Source organism: Plectropomus leopardus, chromosome 16 (genome assembly GCF_026936395.1).
Source record: "Plectropomus leopardus strain MGB_pleo_1.0 chromosome 16, ASM2693639v1, whole genome shotgun sequence".
Taxonomy (NCBI): Eukaryota; Metazoa; Chordata; class Actinopteri; order Perciformes; family Serranidae; genus Plectropomus; species Plectropomus leopardus.
Window position 1 is genome coordinate 5,166,684 of NC_142191.1, and position 19,644 is coordinate 5,186,327.

Here is a 19,644-nt window from a genome sequence, read left to right on the forward strand (position 1 = left end):
TCCCCACACTGCTATGTTAATTATAGCGGCCATCCCAGGTTCAAGCCCTGTCTCGGGCAAGACAAGGAAGCAACTAAATTGCCCAAAATCAAACCAGTTGTGGCAACTTGGCAAGAAAAAAACATGGTGAGAACATTCAAGACTTTGTGTGTGATGTCTGCACTCAGCTATGCCACAATTGCTCAAAGACAGCATGAGCTATTTCCTGCTAAGCCTCGCACTTTGCAATTATCATTTATAAGGACATCATGTACAGTTATGGTGCCAACGCTCATATCTCTAGCTCCTTTCCGCTCACCGTAAATTGAGCCGATGATAAAAAAGCAGATAATGCTTGTATCTGCCACACCCTCACACATTAATGACTATGACTCTTCAAATCTGGGTTAATACTTGCCCCCAGAGCATTTGCACCAAATTTGGTAAAATTCTTCTTTTTTAAAATTTTTTTTTAATAATTTCAATCACAGCAGTTTATGGCACAGGACATAAATCAAGACAGACAGTAAACACCCCCCTGTTGTTCAGAGTTTCAATTTGGAAGAGGCAAAGTGTACATGTAAAAGTTTTGTAAAATATTTCAGGAAGAGACTTGAAAAAGAAATTGATTAGCAGTCAAAATAGAACAACATGGTTAGGTTTTTATCGAACACCTCTACAAAATCTGGCCGTAAAGGTCCTACATATTTCACCCACTTGGTCCAGAGCCCAATGAACACACTTTTCTGAATGTGAAGAGACAAAGTATTATTTCCTATAACAAATATAATTTACTATATTGAAGCAAGCAACACTTTGTGGGGGCCTTTTTTACAGAAAGAATATACATATATTCATACATATATATAAACATATATTTATCAGAGAGCTTTGCCTGAAAATCAACACATCCTAAGAAAAGTGTGGTAAACTGTAAGGGCAGATGTGCTGGTAGGCCTGTTCGCTATCCCCTTGCTCAATAATACGACTGTATATCTCAGTCAAACAAAAATGTATCCCAACTTTGGTGTTGATAGAGTCAAAATCTAAAAACGTCTATTCATTGTACTGTTTTCACATTATGCAAAGTAGCAAAAAATCCATCCATCATGGTGTACTTTTATTGTGTATGAAGCATTTTGTTGTAGAGCAAATTGAGACTCATATGTACAAAATGAGCACATTTGTTTATTACAGGGCTGCAGTGTGGCCGATGTCAGTCATATTTCTTAGAAAGTGGGCCAAGTATCATGCATTTTAGTAATTCCAGCTCATGGGAATTATTTGACAGGTGGCAGAGGTTGACGCATTATACATTTTTTTCATATAAAATTCATAAGTTCTAATAGAAAAAAGGAGATGAGTTTCCTGTGTTTAGCTCTGTCATGATTTAGTGATTTAGTGCTTAATCACATATTACAAAATCTTGTTTATATTAAAGTTACCAACTACAGCTTTAAATTCATTGTTTTGTTTAAGTGTTGAACATTTAGGGCCATAAACATAGATAAACTAAATGTAATGACCTTATAACCAGTGATGGAGAATGCAAAGATCCTTTAAACAATCTTTTTTTTTTACCCTTGTTTTATTAGAAACAGCAGTACGTCTGAAAACAGAGGAAGACACCATTTTTTTTCAATTTTTTTTCCTTTCATTTCAATGCACCGCTGTTAGTTCAGCAAACTAGAAAGCTAGAAAGCAGATTCATCAATGACCTCTGTGCCGTTAGGTGTTTGCGTACTCCCCCAGCTCTGCGGCACATTGTTTTCTTCTGACCTGTACTCGGATCTGTGGCCGTTCCAGGGACAGAAAGGGACATAACGAACCCAAGATTGGGACGAGAGGCAAGAAGTAATGCCAAAGGGGAGGTCATACACCTCTTCAGTTCCCAAGGTGCAGCTCGAGTCTTCAAGATGATCTTTGTCCCTGACTGAGAGGCCGCGCTCACGTTTGCTCCCTGAGACAGTGAGATTAGAGGGAGTATTAGGCAACAGATTTCTTTATAATAAAATATACTTTACAATCACGTGTCCTGAATGCTTTTTGATTCAATAACAACCTTTCACTTTATCTTACCAGGAATTGTGTTATCTAGGAAGAAGCCAAGAAATCCTCCTACAAACATGTGGGTCGTCAACAATATGTGCAACACTTGGTCGACCTCTTTGAAACCTGAGTTACACGCCAAGGACAAGAGACAGAGAAAATATTTGTGCAATACAGATAAAATACTTTAATGTATAGCTATAAAGATATGCATCACCTGCTGTTTCAATCAAGTTAAAAACTGAATGCAACCTGTTAAAAAGTAATGATGTGTCCTGGTTGATCGTACCTGTGTCTAAGAAATCAGGATTTTTCATGATCCAGTTTGGAATGACGAGTGCAGAAAACATGGAAAAACCAAAAACAAATATATTCCTGGAGGAATTCATGTCTGTGGACTGTAAAATGAGATGTATCAGCAATATTCTGAACAGCAGCAATGTGGGAAAAATTTGGCTTAATATTAAATCATAAATCACCTGCAGGTTAGAAATTCCTGCTGCAGTTATCACTCCAAACATGATCAGTAACATCCCTCCCAACACAGGGGTGGGGATGGTGGTGAAGATGGCTCCAATTTTACCCACCATTCCTATCAAAATCATGAAAGCTCCACTCAGAAGAATCACCACTCGGCTGCTCACCTGTCGGCACACAAACAGGCAGTTTGATATATAAGTTTTGCTTTTAATGCTCTTTCACAAATGCATAGTTATGAAATTATGCAGTTTAAATTAAAATGAAAGGAAAACTTCACCCCTCAAATGAACATTTGTTTATCGATTCCTGACCCTATACTAAATTCTTAAAGAAAGCTTTGTTTTTCTTGCATGCCTCCACTGTGATCAAATAAACCAAAATTGAAGAAAATTCTTAAACTGAAGTCATAGTGGTCTACATTTAACAACAGCAAAACTTAATCAAAACATACAAACTCTCACACAACTCAGTAAGATCCAAGTCTCATTTATCCAGCAGTAAACTTGGTACTTCCCAGACAGTCATTTCCAGCGGAGAACAAACAAAGTAAAATTATCTGTGCTCTCTTCAAAGCCAGACTCCATTGACAAAAACAGTAATTTTACCTCGCTGAACACAGGAGCTGCTGCTCGACTGCTGTCTCGATCAATAAGTTACTTTGTGTTATTACATGTCTTTGTTGTTTCAAAGGGTTAGTTTGGATTCACCAAATTCACATAATAACACAAACAAACTAACAGATTGAGGCAGCGTTACACCGGTAGCTTCTGTGTTCATCAAATGAAAATGAATGTTTTTTTTATGGAGTCTGGCTCTGAAGAGATAACAGATAAGTCTCCCTTCAATTCAGTTCCCTGTTGGAAAGGGCTGTCTTTTTGGGAAGTACTGAGCATCTGACTGGATAAATGACACTTGGATTAAACTAAACTGTGTGAGTTTGTAAACGGATGTTTTGGTGGAGTTTTGCTGTTGTTGGATGCGGACCCCAGTGGCTTCAGTTCATAAAGATTTTTCTCTGTGTATGGATTCCTCACGCATCATGGAGACAAGCGAGAAAAACAAAGCTTTCCTCGTGGATTCAACACAACACAGGGTGAGTAAATGATATACAAATAATGGTCATGTGGGGCGGTGAAGTATTCCTTTAAACTGAAGGACTGGACATCAATATCCTAAGTACTTCACCTTGGTGATGCCCAGGGCAGCCACATTCTGACTAAGTGAGGTAGTGCCGTTCCCTGTGCCCAAAGCCCCTGCCAACAAACTGCCGAGCCCCTCAACGCCAATGCCTCGGCTGATGGCGTGTTTGGGGGGCGGAGGGGCCCTTGACAGAGTAGCACATGAGTGGTAGTCGCCCACAGACTCAACCATGGAGCATATTATTCCAGCCATCATGCCAAACACACCTGCCATGCTCACAGCTGGCATGCCCCACTGACCTGAATGAGGAATTAAACATACTGATTATTGAATAGTCCATAAAAATATTTGAAAAGGACAGTTCACCCAGTGATCAGACGGATAATAACATCCAAAACACAGCAGGACGCGTAACGAGCAACATCACGGTGATAGTATAAGTAAAAGAAATTAAGACCTTTGCAAACGAAATTTAAGATTTTGTTGACGAATTACAGACTTTTTAAGACCTTCAATTTGAAAATATCAAATTCAAAGCTTTTAAGACTGCACGGGTACCCTGCTTAAAAAAGATGGTTGTTAACCATTGGCTAAATGAGACTACAGACTGTCATAATGCCAGACCGCGCTGAACACGGCTTTACAGCCTCATAGCGGCTGCAACGTGACCATAGTGTAGTTGTTTTTAGCATAGCAATAGCTTTTAAATTTTGACGATTGCATTTAGGCTTCGAATGTCCTGATAGTGGTGTTCATTTGCGATTTTCTTGCTGAACAAAACGTGTAAGTATCATGCCACAGAACTCATTTTCTGCAATGATCCAAAATCCAGTGGAAAAATTTCATATGTTTTTTGACGAGGGAACCAGGGTGATGTTAGCTGCCAGGTTGGCCGACAGAAAAATGTCGTCCCTCTCAGCACTCTTTTGCTGTTGAGCTTTTTAAAATGCATTTTTTCTTTCGAGTGCCATGTAGTTCCATAATATTGGAGAGAAGGCAAACATCTCTACGGCTGATTCAAGAAATGCATGTATTTTTGTTACAGGGTGAACTGTCTCTTTAATACTTTCAGCAGAAAACTTGATTCTACACCATCTATAATTGTTACTTTCCCTAAACTCCCTGACAAAAAGTGTTCTGGTGAACTTACCAGGATAAGGAAATGTGAACCAGGGAGCCTCGTTCACCACATCTCCCTTCACATCAGTGCGAGCCAGGTGACCATATTGGGCTGGATCAGACGGCAGGACATCGTAGATGGTGAGGAGGTAGCAGACTAACCATGAGATCAGAACGCCCAGCAGAATCTAATCAATATCTAATATTAGTACCACTATCAGTATAGTTAGACAGATCTGTGATGACTTTCCACAAAACATACAGGCATGAACTGGAAGATATAAAACTTTGAGGTGTGCAGTTTCTTGGCTTTGCTATATGCAGGAACAGGGATTGGTACGAGACGGAGGTACTGGGAGAACAGGATGATCAGCACGGTGGTCCTGTGTATGAGAAGAACTGTCATTAGCATGATGATGCAAAAATCATACTTGAAAGTGATGACACCATATTCACTTAGGGCAAATCCTTCTTGTTCTTAATTTCAATGTATTAATAGACCGTGATTTCCTAAGAAAGACGGTCAGTGCGAAACCTGCAGCACAAACATGGCTGATTCACACAGTAACAACAACAACCTTCACACAAAGCAACATGATGTTCACAAATGCAGCGAGCTGTTACATACATAGCAGAGATGCCCCAGTGGCTGCCAACCTTGGCTCCGGCTGAATCGTACAGTGACAGGCCAATGAGGGAGACTGTAGGGGCGATGGTTAAAGGCCCAATGAAGCGCATGAGGAAGCCGATGAGGCCAGAGAAACCGACCAGGATCTGGAGGAGTGAGGCCACCATGATGGAGCCCTGCAGCTGTGGACATAAACACAATAACATCAACACTTTCTTTTAGATCAATTAAGTATGTATAAGGTGTGTCTGCCTGTCTGGAATTGTTTTAAACTGGCTCTCCTCATATCTTTGTGTTAGATTTTGTTTTTGTATTTCTATAGGTAATCACTTCTCCAAACACTATAAGGTTACCTGTGGTGTACCACAAGGATCAATTTTAGGACCGTTACTTTATAATCTATACATGCTACCTCTGGTCAATGTCATCAGGAGGCATGGCATCTCTTTCCACAGCTATGCTGATGACACTCAGCTCTATGTGGCCGCGCCTACTGATGACAGGCTGATTTTTAACTGTATTTTCGATATTTAGGCCTGGATGTCACAGAATTTTTTACAGCTTAACTGGGACAAAGCAGAGGTACTGGTCATTGTTTTAAAGGCTCAGAGAGAGACTGGCCTCCAAACTAAGTACACCTGGACTAAACCCGAAACAAGAGGCAAGAAATCCTGGAGTCATATCTGATTCTGATTTTAATTTTAAGCCACATATACGCTGTATGGCAAAAGTATCCAAAGTCAGGCCATTTCTCTCTCTGAGCAACACAGAGAGACTAATCCAAGGTTTTATAACTAGTGGGCTATACTACTGTAACACTCTCCTTTCTGGTCGACTAAAGAAAACAATCAATTAGCTTCAACTAATTCTGAATTCTGCAGCACGAGTTTTGACTAAGACCGTGAGGAGAGCACACATCACGCCTGTTTAAAAACTTTACACTGGCTGCCTGTTAGTTTTTGCATTGGTTTTAAAATTCTTTCATTAGTTTATAAGGCACTGAATGGCCTTGCACCAGACTACATCTGAGAGATGCTTTTAGATTATGACCTAGGAAGGCTCCTCAGATCCTCCAACTCTTCTTTTTTAGTTTTTCCTCAGAGTAGAACCAAAACATTTGGTGAATCTACTTTTAGCCATCACTCTCCAAAACACTGGGACAGCCTGCCGGAGGATCTGAAATACTGATACTTTTAAACCAAAAGCCTTTCTTTTTAGTCTGGCTTTTATTTGTAGTGTCTTAATATCACAATTTTATGTTTTATACTTATTCTACTTATAAAGATAAGTTTTTAAAGATTAATTTTTGCTTATTTTCTGTGTTGTTCTTGTCTTTGTTTCTTCAATAAAACTACAAAGCACATTGAATTGCATTCGATATGTTTCAAAGATGCTATTTAAATCGAACGCCATCACTGTTTCTTTTGCCAGCTGACGGACTGTAACACCAATATGACTGGAGCTCACTGAAATAACAAAGAGCTCTACAGATGTGCTGTTTTATGTCTTTGTTATCAATTCTGTGAATGCAGGTGTCTTAGCGCACTGTTCTCATGCGGGTCTGCCACACTTCTCTGAACAGAGGTGAGGAGGTGTTGACCAGAGTGGCGTTCTGGGTCCAAGCTGGACACTTCCACTCTGGCGTGGAGAACATGGCCATGGCAGGGGTCATCGAAGAAAATGTGCCTCCCTGCAGGATGGGAAGCCTAAAGTGTGACATAAAGAGAAATTATTCTCAGTGAGACACTGAATGAGAAAAAGCAGTTAAAGGACACCACATGTCTACTGATGTAGAAGACTATTAAGACTACTAGTGTATGCAACTGGTTAACTTGCATTTAACAAATATTTTTATTATTATTTGTATTGACTACATTTTTGTATTTATAGTTAGCCATAATTTATCAAATGATATTCACAACCTGCAAAAACTGAAGTCTAAGTAATATGAAATATCCAAAATCAAGGCAATAAATGCTTGTTTTTGGGGTCAATTTTATGACTTGTTTTAAGCTGTTTTGTCCTTTTGCAGCATTTTTGTGAGGGTTTTAAGATGTAGTTCTCAAACATGTATTCTTATTCTAAGACAATACCACAAGCTAATTTTTTTCTTCATATTGAGAAAATACCTCTTAATTAAAAAAAAAAAAAATCTAGATAGATGTGCTAGTTTTTGCCTAGTTTTTGGTTAAGTTATTTTTACCTGTTACAAAAAACCTTGTTAAGAGAAATTTTCCTGTTCTGTCAGCAGATACTTTTGCGAATTTTAAGTAATATTCTCCCCATTTTATTGCTTTTTGTCTTGTTTTTAGAGTTGACATTTTTACAGTGTGGGTGAGAGACATTCTTCTCAGCAGATAGGCTTTAATCTTTACATTCATATAAACCCAAAATAAAGGTGTTTGGTTAAAAAATTAACCAGGGGCCCCCTCTGGAGGGAAGTTGGTCGGCGAGCATGTGGTGGCCGCGGCTCAGACCATAAGGGATCAGGGTCGAATGCAAATATAAAAATAAAAGTGTAAGTGAAAAGTTTAACTTTTCAAGCTTCTCAAGTTTATCTAAACATTCTTGCCAATCTTTTTTATTTTTATAGGATTGTGAGTCATGCAGTGAACTAGCACTATCACGCTGACCTGACACCGAAGATGACCTGCAGCAGCGTGATCAGGCCAGAGGCAAAGAAAATGGTGTTGATGAGGCGACTCTGGGTCAGGCTGTCGTGCTGCAGACACAGCCCCTCCGAGAGAATGAGGGGGATGGAGATCAATCCACTACATGCTAGGAGGTAATGCTGCACGGGAGAGGAATAGCGATGAATTGACAGTATGAAACCTAACGCATCAAAAATGCAGGTCTGTACCAAATACAGCGAGTCAAGAGGCAAAAACACTGAACAATCTGCATTTAGAGTATTTGACAGATGCAGTCTGTATTTTTGCATGAGATGATGATGATGTAAATGCATCATGTACTGACAGATATAAAAGTTCATCATGTTATTGCCTCAGTTACAGTTTTTGTTTAACAGCCACAGCGACTGAGAATTTCACAAAACATTCAAACAGATCTTACAAATTTGAAATCTTTTTCAAACCCACCTGAATGGCCAGAAAACTGCTAAGGTACCACGGGGGGACATCAGTCACAGAATAGGTTGGTTTATTTTTGTCCTCTGTTACACAGCTGTTCCCACATGTCTTTCCCTCCTCTTTGCTTTGTTGATCATTGACATCAATCTGCAGCAGCGTAAAAAACAATGCAAAAAGACACAAATCAGGAGGTTACAAAAACGCACCTCGAGATGTACTTATGTAATAACTTGTTCTCATTTTTTTATCATTAGTACACATCTACAGTTAATGTAGATATTATATAATGTTCTGTTATTGTGTTTATGTATTCGCTGCAACTGTGGAAGGTTAAAAAGCAAATGCATATAAAAAAACAAAGCTTCATTGAAAATAAATATTATTTTGTGCTGTGTGGGCTTTGGGAGCTGTGAGAGAATAAAAAAAGTTACATAACTTTTAGAAACTTCCAACCTAAATTACTCCCACTTGTCTGAACCTTTGCCCACAGTGTAGCAGGATCAATCGCAACATAGTGAAGTAAATATTACTCAAGATATGCTTATTATTTAGCAACACACTGCACCAAAAGCAGTGTTTCTTCTGAATGCTTACAGGAACCTGGCGCTGTGACTGCATTTAGAGAGAATAATGGAAAATGTCCACATAGGACACATTTTACATGAATAAGTTGTTGTACTTACATCAAATTCAAGACTTTCAAGTCCATTTTGCTTTCCCGAAGCCATTGCAACTTCAGTGTCAAATAAAAATTTGATCTTGTTCTTGAGGCAGAGTTCTTCTATAAAAAGAGACAAATTGAAAAATAAAGACAACCACAGACAAGCAACCAGTCAGACCTAATGCTGAGGAGTCAGAGTGGGAGGACACAGTGTTAAGGTCAATGTAAATCACTCACTTAAAGTTATACATTATGTGTTGTAAAGGTGTTTTAGTACCAAATTCAAATCTTTACTTGACCCAGATTCCAATCTTGGTGATAATTTACAGCTGCTCAGTTCATCTCAATTGAGATTCACTCTTTCCTGTATTATAATGATAAATATAGCGGCCAAGCCGGGTTCAAGACCTTTTCTCGGCCAAGAGAGGGAAGCAGCCGTATGGCCCAAAATCAAAACCGCAAGTGGCAATGAGCTTGTCTCTGACTTCACACATTAAAAAATCTGACAAACTGATATTACTTTACAAAATCTAGGAAACTGATTACCCTGAAACATGTAACTAAATATAACTATTAATCTTAATTCATGTTTACTTGATTTCTTATTGGTACATTGACTTAAACTTTAGTAATATTTTCTTGATTTTGTAAAGTTGTTGCAACTTACAAATAACAGGTTGAATTAAATCAATACATTATATTGTGTGCTCCTCTTTGAGTAAAATTAGGAACTACATAATGTGGTGCACCTTCCTTTTAAGATCAAGGATGGTTTAGATCGCGGAGTGATATGGGAGATCAGAAGTGATGAATCACCTTCCTGTGTGTTTCGTTAATTTGTCCGACTGATGAAGCAGACTTTAAAGTGACGGGGAAAAAAGAAGACATTTACGTTGATTTAAGGCTGGAGGAAGGCAGCCTTACAACAGGATGGATGGTCAGATAAATTTCCTAACGACTCCATAATTGAAAAAGTTACGTCTTCTCTTCCACAGGAGCTTACTTTTTTAATTAAATCAAAACATGCTGAGAACAAATAAAAAAAACAAAAGAAACTTAACTAAGAGCTGGGAGAGAACTCTGACAGTTTCAGCTCACGGTTTGTTTGATCACGGTTTGCATTTAGCGCTCACCTCAAACTGTCACAATCAGTTGACAGGACAAAATTGGGAAGATGCAAAGATAAAGAGATTTAGGCCTTCAAAGAGAGGATGTTTCCCTCGCTCGAAGGGGGGAAGAGAACGAGGAGACTTGATATGATCTCTCTGTGCCGCGCTGATAAATGTGTCGAGGCAGGTACGGCGACGATTCTCGGGAAATTATCATGTGAAAACACAACCTCAAGTTTTATAAAAAAAAAAAAAGGGTGCTAAGAATTATGGGACAACGACAGGTTCAAGTGTAGTGCTTCCTATTTTCTTACTTGTCTTTGGGTACTTGAGTGGTGTTTAATTTCCCTCAGGCTCGTGTCCTCCGTTCTCACTGAGTTGAATTAATGACACTATCGGAGCAGTTTCACAGGTTTAAAGCAGGTCAAAGTGACACGCCACTTATCTGCTGCAAAGTAAGGAGGAACTAAGTGAAAAAAAGGCCATGGAGGGCCCATCAGCAGCAACACAGTTTGAGATATTCTTTGCTTTTATAATAATGCTGCTGCTTTATGTGTGCACTTAGGGAGGCATTTATATTCTAAAGGACGCTCTCTGAAGAAAACCAAACTTTAATGTCATTTGCAGCGATGTAGCACATCATTAACTCCCTGCAACATTTTCATAGATAATGCTGCTTTATCATTTTGTGACTTATAGGCAGGCAGGTTAATTTGTCATGTTTTGAGTGTAGAGAAGCAGGATTTATGAGAAGGTAGTGTTTTCTGGTTTACTCAGCTCACTGCTCATTAACCCTTTCACAGTCACATTGAGAAATACCTTTACAAAAAAGTATGCAACATTACAGACCGTAGAAAGAAGTCAATGTAATAATATAGAAAGCTGAAAATAAAAGTAAACTCATAAAATAAAGCCATAAAAATAAATAAACAAAATAAATAGATTCAAATAAAAAATGAATCGATTAAAAAAAATTTGTATAAAATATATGGTAAAAAAATAAAAACTCATATTTCATAAAAATCTGAAAATGAAAGTAACTCCATAAAATAAACAAACAAGAATAAATACAAATAATAATGAATCTAGTAACAAAATCTGTTGAAAATGTATGGTTGAAAAAAGTAAATTTAATCTAATAAAAAAGAATTGCAGAGAATAACAGTATAATCAAAATAATAAAATGCATTGTATAAAAACATCTGTATAACATGAAATTAGGTTTTGCCAAGTTTTTAGTGAGGACATTTGATCACAAAGAATATCAACCGTGCGGTAACAATACGTTTTAAAAAATCCTGAATCAGTTTTTGTGTACATTTTAAGTGGGAATCATCTGCTTCTTCCGATGCAAAAAAAAAAAAAATACTGCCACGAGCGAAATAGTGCATATGTAACACTGAATCATGCTGCAAATCTGCACATGATTTTTGCACAGACTAATTGTGACACATTGTGACAGAGAAGGTAGGATGCACAGACGTAAACACGGAGGTTTGAAAGCAGCAAAGAACATTCAGTCAGCAGACGTCACAGCACATAAAGTATTTGCTCATCCAGCAACAAGCTATTGTGTCTCTGTGGAGCCCGAGGGAACAAGTAGTAAAAGAAACAGATCTTCTCTGGAGCTCTTTGTGCATATTTAGTGCTACATGTTTTATAACTTGCCTAAAGCATTAACTGCATCCAGTAAAGACTTAGCTCAAACAATCAAATGCATATGAGAAAACTTCTTAAAAGCTGGTCTTGCACAGGTGAAATGGCTCTCAGAGGGTTTAACCTTTTACAGTCGCCAGAAAAAAACGTTGGCATTGTACGTTTCTGCAAACCAAAGACCTGTGACATTTGTTTCAAACATTTGTTTATTACCATTTCTATAGCGACAAAATATATGAGCTGACTTTGTCACTACAGAATACAGTTCAAGACCAACAAACTGCAAAATGGGTTGTGATTTAGTAAGTCATTGCTGTGTTTCCAGCAGCTCTCTAGGTAATAAACAGTTGTTTTTTACAGAGTCATTACTTGTTTTCTTGCTAGGATTGTGGCCTGAAAAGTGATGGTTTCTTTGGGCAACAGTCCCGGCTTTTTCTGCTAGGATAATGGCACGATAATGGTTGCTTTTTTACTGGACATTACTGCGTCTCCTGCTGGGACAGTGGCATAAAGCAGATGTTTTTTACTGGACATCTTTGCTTTACCTGCTCGGATAGTGGCACAAAAAGCAGTTGATTTTTACAGTGACATTGCTGCTTTTACCAATGGGATAATGGCATGAAAAACCATTGTTGTCCAGCTGGTACAGTGACATTAAAAATGATTGTTTCTTTACCAGGACATCACCGGTTTTCTGCCCACTATGCAAAAAAAAAAAATATTTTAAGGAGACATCACTCCGTAATCACTCATTTCTAGCCAACTGGAAAATGACTGTTTTTTATTGAGACTTACTGTTTTCCCAGCAGGGAATGTGTCCCCCCCAAAACCAGGTATAATAAGCCAAAAGTTGATCATTTCCTAACAATAACCAAGTCTCTTTAAGCCTAAACCTAACCACAGTGTTGTTGAAATGTAAAGTTTTAATATCCATATGTAATAACATGCAAATTTAACATTACTGCACAAACGTACAATGCCAACAGTTTTTCAGGCGATTGGATTGCAGCCTGTATCCATGTTTATGCTCGTGGCACTCAGCAGAGATTACAGTGTTGTTATCTTATCAAAGACTTCATGGTATTTTAATGCCATGCAATCACTTCTCATGCATCTCTGCAGGAGTGATAGCAAGCAGCCAGACATTTACATCTCCTCTCAGACAAGCCAGAGGAGGCTGACTCAGCCTGAGGAGGATCTGCAAGTTTTACATCAAACATGAACATGTTTCCTGCCCGTACTCCCCCAGCTGAGTGAAATCAGATTAATGGCTCAATGGTTAATACTTGTCTCCGGCTAAGAGTGCAGATCTTTTCAAAGCAAACAAGTGCCGACACCAATCCATTGAAAATGTGCAGTCAGAGTGTGAAAAACACTCAACTTTGTTCCCAAACTACACTTGATCTTGGAACCAGTGTGTCCCTGCAGAGAGGCTCAGTGCTTCAGATTTAAAGAAGAAACTTCTGCCAAGATTTTCACGACAAAGAGCAACACATCTAATTCAAATCAAATTTTACAGCTTCTTTCTTTATTCTAACAGTTGTCCTGCTTTTGGGCATCTCTTTCCCTTTTTTCTATATATGTGCAAATGGGTGTACGTTTGGTTTCAAAACCAGTGGAGTCACTTATGAAACGCGGGAATTATTGGGTCCTCAGCCATAAAATTTAATTTCATGGATTCTGGGGAATTTTCTGCACCAATCTGTGCCTTTTTTGCATTAATTTATGGTGTGAATGTCTTTAATTTTGTTGGAATAAAACTAAAATCTATGTTTTCGCCTCTCTCCTTTTGTATTCACCCGAGGAGCCTTTTGCGTGAAAAACAGCACGTCCGAAACAAACACAATCTCTGAATTAATTTGTGTATTATTTGGACGTTTTTGCGAGGGTAAAAACAAATGAAAATTCAGCAGAAGGGAAACAGGATTACAAATTGAGGCAGCATCACACATGTGCCTTGAATATTTAGCAATAAATTTGCACAACAAACGCAACAAGCTTGTTCGCCTCCTTGTTTGAATAAGCAGATGTCCTCTTAGAGTTGGTTCAGTTTCTGTGGTCATACTCAAAGCAAATAAGGTCCTCAAATTATTTTACTTGAAAAAAAAATAAAAATAAGAGAATATGAGGGTATGTGGATGTAGTCTGTGTATTTTGAATTAAAAAGCTCGGGAAAAAAACATTCAATTAGAGAAATTGTTGAAATGATTAGTGATTAAGAGCCTGGACAACGGTCACCTTTCACAAGGTCTCATGAATGTCACTGGGAAGTTGCCCTTGAGGCTCGATCTAAGGTCAGTCTAAACTTTTGAAGAACTTAAAGTAATCTAGTTTCTCTGACTCCTCAACACTTGATGTTATCACTGTGGACACTGTTTAACATCAGTGTCAATTTAACCAAACAGCTGAAGGTCACGGCAGGGAAGATGCTCTAAGGCAGCATCAGTCATCTTTAAATCAATATGACACTTTGAGTATTGAGATAGTATTTCACTCTGTAGGGGAGACCGGGGATGGTTATAACATAATACAGTTGTAACACTTTCCATTTCTCCAATCAGAAACAAGCAATAAATCACCTGATTCACTCTGCACATGCTTGGTTCAGTCCTTATTTCACATGTGCAGAATTATCAGCTCGATGCTGTTTTCATGCTTGTTTTCCTATAAAAACTAATGCAACTAATTTCCAGCCCATTCTTATTCCAAACTGGTAAAATAGTGCCACTCTGTCAATGCTTGTGGTGTAAGTGCGCAACACTGAGGCCAGACAGAGCTGGTTGTGGTATTTTTCAATACGTGGACAGGCGGCATCATTTGACAGCGTGGCCAGACAGAACCTGTGAAACACAGTAGGATGGTGTCAGGTTAAAACACTGCCAGTATCGATGTAACTCAAGGAGTGTGAAGGTGTGTATGGTGATTCAGTGCCATAAACAACTGACTTTTATGCCAGAGTCTGTTGTTCAATTCCTGTATGATGGTGACAGGTTTTTTTTCTACACCATGTGCCTAATCCTAACTATCTGTGCCAGCATGTGTGTTTGTTGACATCCCGTCGCTTGTTGCCATGTGCTGTTGTTGCCTTAACATTAACAAATGCAGTGTGTATTTGTTGACATGACAGCAGCAGCATCGTGAAACACAAATATCAGACGTAGAAGGATACCTAAAGCGTAATATGCAGACGCGTAATTCCACTGACAAAGCGGCAGCATGTGACGAGCTGGGATGAGAATATAAAGATGACTGATGATGCAAATTCATACATATCAAACGTAAAGGTGAGTCAGTAATTTGTGAAGAACCCACGTGTTTTAGAAGGCTGCGATTATAACACTGATGTGCTGATGGGTGTAAACAAGGAAGCGAACGCAAGCTGGCCAAGAGGAGGCAGGTTGGAAAGGTGGATGAAGCTAAAAACAAAGGGCTGTATAAAGCACTGTATGAGGATAATAAATAATAAAATAATAAATAAGGAAAAAATAGTTTTGCAATAAGATAGTTGTGCTTTTTTAAATTATTATTATTATTATTATTATTATTATCATTTTTAATTATTATTATTATTATTATTTACTTAATTTATTTTTGTAAAAGCATCACCTCCTTTGTGGTTGAAGTCACATGTTGATATCTGTCATGCGGTAGTGCTCATTTTGAAGCTACAGGGAGAGCTACTTTGTGGTAAAGGGCCTGTGTTAGTTTTTATGTGAGAAAATGTAAAAACAAAAAAGAAGTAATATAGGCTTCTTGGTTCATGCACATGCACACACACACACGCACACATAAGTGCAGAACAGACAAGCACAGACACACAAACACTTATACACACATTGATTTTGTTAAAAAGTAATTCAAGCATTTCATAAAAAGCTTTCACTGTCTTCAATTTCTGCCATAATCATTATTTCATAATGTTGTATTTCAGCCCAGACTATGGGGTAAAATGGTAACATTTCAGTCCTTGAGACTAAATCATGTATTTTATGTTTGAGCTACAGAGACACAAGCTGCACCATTTAATCTCAGATGCATGAAACTAATTTGTGTAAAACTTTGAACGTACCGGCTTCAAAGAGCTCCAAGACACAGACAGAAAGGTCAGAAATGTTCCAACCATCCCCAGTCACCCCGCAGTGTAAGCCAGTACAAATACATTTTATGCCTGTTTTTAAAAAACTACTACACTTTCCTGCATAAAAAATATCTTCACTTAAAGTATTGTAATTTTTATTTTTTTTACCAGCCTGATTAGATCAGGTTGTTCCTGCAGGTATTTTGTAAGTGGTTTTCAAGAACTCAGTCCATAATTGCAGTCCTGATTATGCAACGTAAGATATTCCCACGTGTTTTAACAGAGGGCCAAACAAACCAAGACCACTGAAACAATTACTGGTAAATTGCAGTTCTCCAATACAGCGTGTCTTGTGTGCCTTTCCTCTGCAGCAATTAGTTGGGAGAAAAAAATCAATGACATGAAAAGCCTGTGCTAATATGAGACGTGAGGGAGCATTTTACAAACGGTGTCTTAGATTCGAGTCGACGCGTGCCGCCTGTGAAGCCAGAAATTATAGGTGCATTTAGATTTATCAGAAAGATAATAAGGTTTCCAATAAAGTTTGACTTTTTAAAAATGTAATGTTGTGCTTATGACGAACGAACAGATGACCCCTCCCTTGTGAATCCTTTCATGTGACATACTGAAGTTATTTTGTCAAAATGTTACACAGACATCGCTGACAGAAAGCTTACAAACACAAAGTGAGAAAAAGATTTGAAAGCTCTGACTTGCATCCTTTCAAACTGTCTCTTGTGATTAAGAGTCCATGGAGATTTATGTTTATACGAATACGTGCAATCTGCCATCAATAAGAAATGCAACAAGATCACATTTATCATACAATACAGCTCAACAGAAAGTTATTTTAGTTTTAAAACATGCGTTAATAAACCGATTGACGGCCCCTGTGGAAAGTTCATATTGATCTTTTCTCCACAATCGTGCACTGTGGCCAATCGACAGCGTTGTGTGTTATATGGCTAGTTTGTATCTACACGTCAAAATCAATCCCAATGATGAAAACCCAGGGGAGGAAAGCGTACGCAGCAATACTGCCCCATTAAATTTTCATTCGCTGCGGAGGGTCGGCACAAAAGGTTTGTAAACATCCTTTGGGGGTTTTGTTATGTTTAGGGCGATGGAATATGAATGATGAACAGCAGCTTTTTGTCTGAAAACCATTCATAGGAAAATAGGATTAATGCTTTACTAGTTTACCATTTACTTTGATAGTAATTGAAACTATATATCTTCCAGATTAACCCTCTGAAACCTGGACACAAACCTCGACATCACTTTTTTTTGTGCATTCAGATGCCTCTATTTCAACCTTTGAGCCTTGAGCATGTTTGATTTTTTTTGAAACCTTTGGGGAAAAAAGGGCAATGAGCAAATTAATGAAATTAGTAGATTTACAAAATTATTTTTTAAAAAAAGCTAGGGAAAAAATGTCCAAAAACCACTATACTTTCAGTTATCATAATTATAGATTTAAAATTAGAAAGAATTATCCTAATTTTTAAGATTTTTTTTTTTTTTTAGCTCATTTTCTTGTTTTCTATTTTACTGCAGAGGAAAAAAAGGAAATATACATTTGTATATTTAAGTTTGTCTACTTAAATATACAAGTATGAAAACCATATTTATTAGTTGCTTGTGGCTTATCTTCCACATGGGTAGAAGACAATAAGCACCTTGAAAACAAATTACTTGAAAACCAGAAAAAAGTAAACTTAAAATTAAACACCTAATAAGACTCACACGCACAAAAAAAAGAAAAGCAAACAAGGAAAGGACTTGGAAAAAGTGCTTGATGTGTGTCTGTGATATAAATTTCTTTATCTAATTATGATAATTATAAATTTAGTTCTCTGAGCATTTTGTCTTGCTTATTTCTAATAATGTTTTAAATCTACTTATTTCTTGCAATTTGCAGGACATTTCTTGCCCAGTTGCTGATTGCCTTTTTCCTCATGCTTTTGAAAAAAATCTAACCAATTTTCTCAGCGTTCAGAGGTTTAAATACTTGTGAGAGGCGTCTAAATGCAGTACAAGAAAAGTGATGTTAATCCAAATTTCAAAGGGTTAAATCAAACACATTATTCTAAAGTTGCACGATAATTCAACCTCCATATCTCCTCTACCTGTCAACATGTTGTGTGCTGAAACTGCACTGTGAGCAGCAGCTTTGAGTCATCTATTGAGTGCTGCACACAGTCACTGCAGCAGCTACTGAAACCGGCTTTATGGCCGTTATTCTTTAGAGAACGATAAACTTTTAGAGTTGTCACAATATTCATAAAGACCGACTCGCTCTGCCCCATTCATAATTTATTCACATTTACCTCTCAGTTGTAGGTCTACTCATCCTCCTTTTCTCCCCGAAGACCTCATTAAGATCTCCACCTTTACTCGTATTTTAATAAAACACAGTCTGCATTAATTTAAAAAAAAATACTCATGGGTGACAGCAAAAGCAGTCGACAGTTCCTCACAAGTTCATGCACCACAAAGTGCTCACTTTTCCAAACTTAAAGAGGATTCACTTTCACATTTTGGTTCCCATGATTCACTCCAGGGATATTTTAATTATGGCGTTGAATTCTGATTTACAGCACAAAGAAGATTCAGGAGCTAAAGGATTTGAGACGCGGATCCAATAATTAAGTATTACACCTTATAATTATCCCTCACCTGCTCGCCTGCTAATGAGGATCATTCAAATCCTGTATTACACAATAAATCAGAGCTGAATCCTCTCCTTCAAACTCGGACAGGCCTTTCGGGTCCTATTGAGCGCTGCATTCAGAGAGCACCCTGCTGCTACAATGGGGATGCTAATAACGCTACAGTTTGTCCTGTAGAGTGTAAGTACTCCATCATCCTGTTTAATGAATGCATAAACAATCGTGCAGCTACATAACGACACCTGCTCGGATCATTTGAAACCACACCTCCCATTATTTGCTGCTCGCTTGTCCAACACTGCAGGCGCATTATGCATCACCTGTTTTTGCTACATTTCAGGGAAAGTTCATCCTAAAATCAAAAATGCATCTTTTATCTTACCTGTAGTGCTATTTATCAATCTTTTTTGTTTTGGTGTTAGTTGCAGAGTGTTGGAGATGTCCGCCTTGTGTGTCCGAGTAAAGAGTTAAAAACCTTTGCTGTCTCAGTTAATACTGGTTGTACTCAGTCAATCAGGTACAATTTCCTAAACCAGAACTGGAGCTCAGCATTTCTGTTAATTCTTGGCTTAAAAAGCTATAAATGTGTGTGTTTGTTGCCATGTGTACCGTGTCAGTCACCAACGCCTTCATCTGGTCAGCTCTTTTTTCTGCTATGGTCAAGAACTTCTTTGGGTCTGATAGAGCATCCACGATTGCTGAAAAGCACAAAATGATTTGTTAGTATAGTTCAGGGATATTAAGAAAAGACTCATTGATAAATTAGTGTGTTTAAAGGTTGTTCTTACCCATGTGTATAAAATATCCCTCATAAGATGCTCCAAACTACTTTTACTAAAGCTGCCAAACTTTAGGTTTAAGGGACATTTGCCAGAACCAAAATCCAGTAGCCAAAATATTTCACTCAAGACCAGAAATGGCAACATCATGGTGGAGTTTGGAGTTTAAGGGCCACATTTAGCGTGGAAAAAAACTGTTTTGAGA

General features: G+C 38.0%; 1 protein-coding gene across 1 annotated transcript; it reads right to left on the reverse strand.

Annotated features, from left to right (window-relative positions):
* Positions 1-1,291: 1,291 nt before the first annotated feature.
* Positions 1,292-19,361, reverse strand: LOC121955815 (solute carrier family 23 member 1-like). The gene is made up of 13 exons (XM_042503901.2): positions 19,270-19,361; positions 9,168-9,265; positions 8,494-8,631; positions 8,029-8,186; positions 6,942-7,101; positions 5,396-5,577; positions 5,030-5,150; positions 4,799-4,955; positions 3,694-3,947; positions 2,508-2,672; positions 2,318-2,426; positions 2,059-2,154; positions 1,292-1,939 (listed from the first exon to the last, which is right to left on the reverse strand). Exons 2-13 carry the CDS (start codon positions 9,210-9,212, stop codon positions 1,674-1,676), a joined length of 1,851 nt encoding a protein of 616 aa, XP_042359835.2. The 5' UTR covers positions 9,213-9,265; positions 19,270-19,361; the 3' UTR covers positions 1,292-1,673.
* Positions 19,362-19,644: the final 283 nt, after the last annotated feature.

Bases quoted from the DNA above. Each gene is read 5' to 3' on its own strand.
- LOC121955815 (XM_042503901.2), bottom strand. From the start codon at position 9,212: ATGGCTTCGGGAAAGCAAAATGGACTTGAAAGTCTTGAATTTGAT. The intron at 2,427-2,507 runs GTGATTTATGAT...CTCATTTTACAG, and splicing joins CAGGAATTTCTAACCTGCAG to TCCACAGACATGAATTCCTC. The intron at 2,155-2,317 runs GTACGATCAACC...CGTGTAACTCAG, and splicing joins TCCTGATTTCTTAGACACAG to GTTTCAAAGAGGTCGACCAA.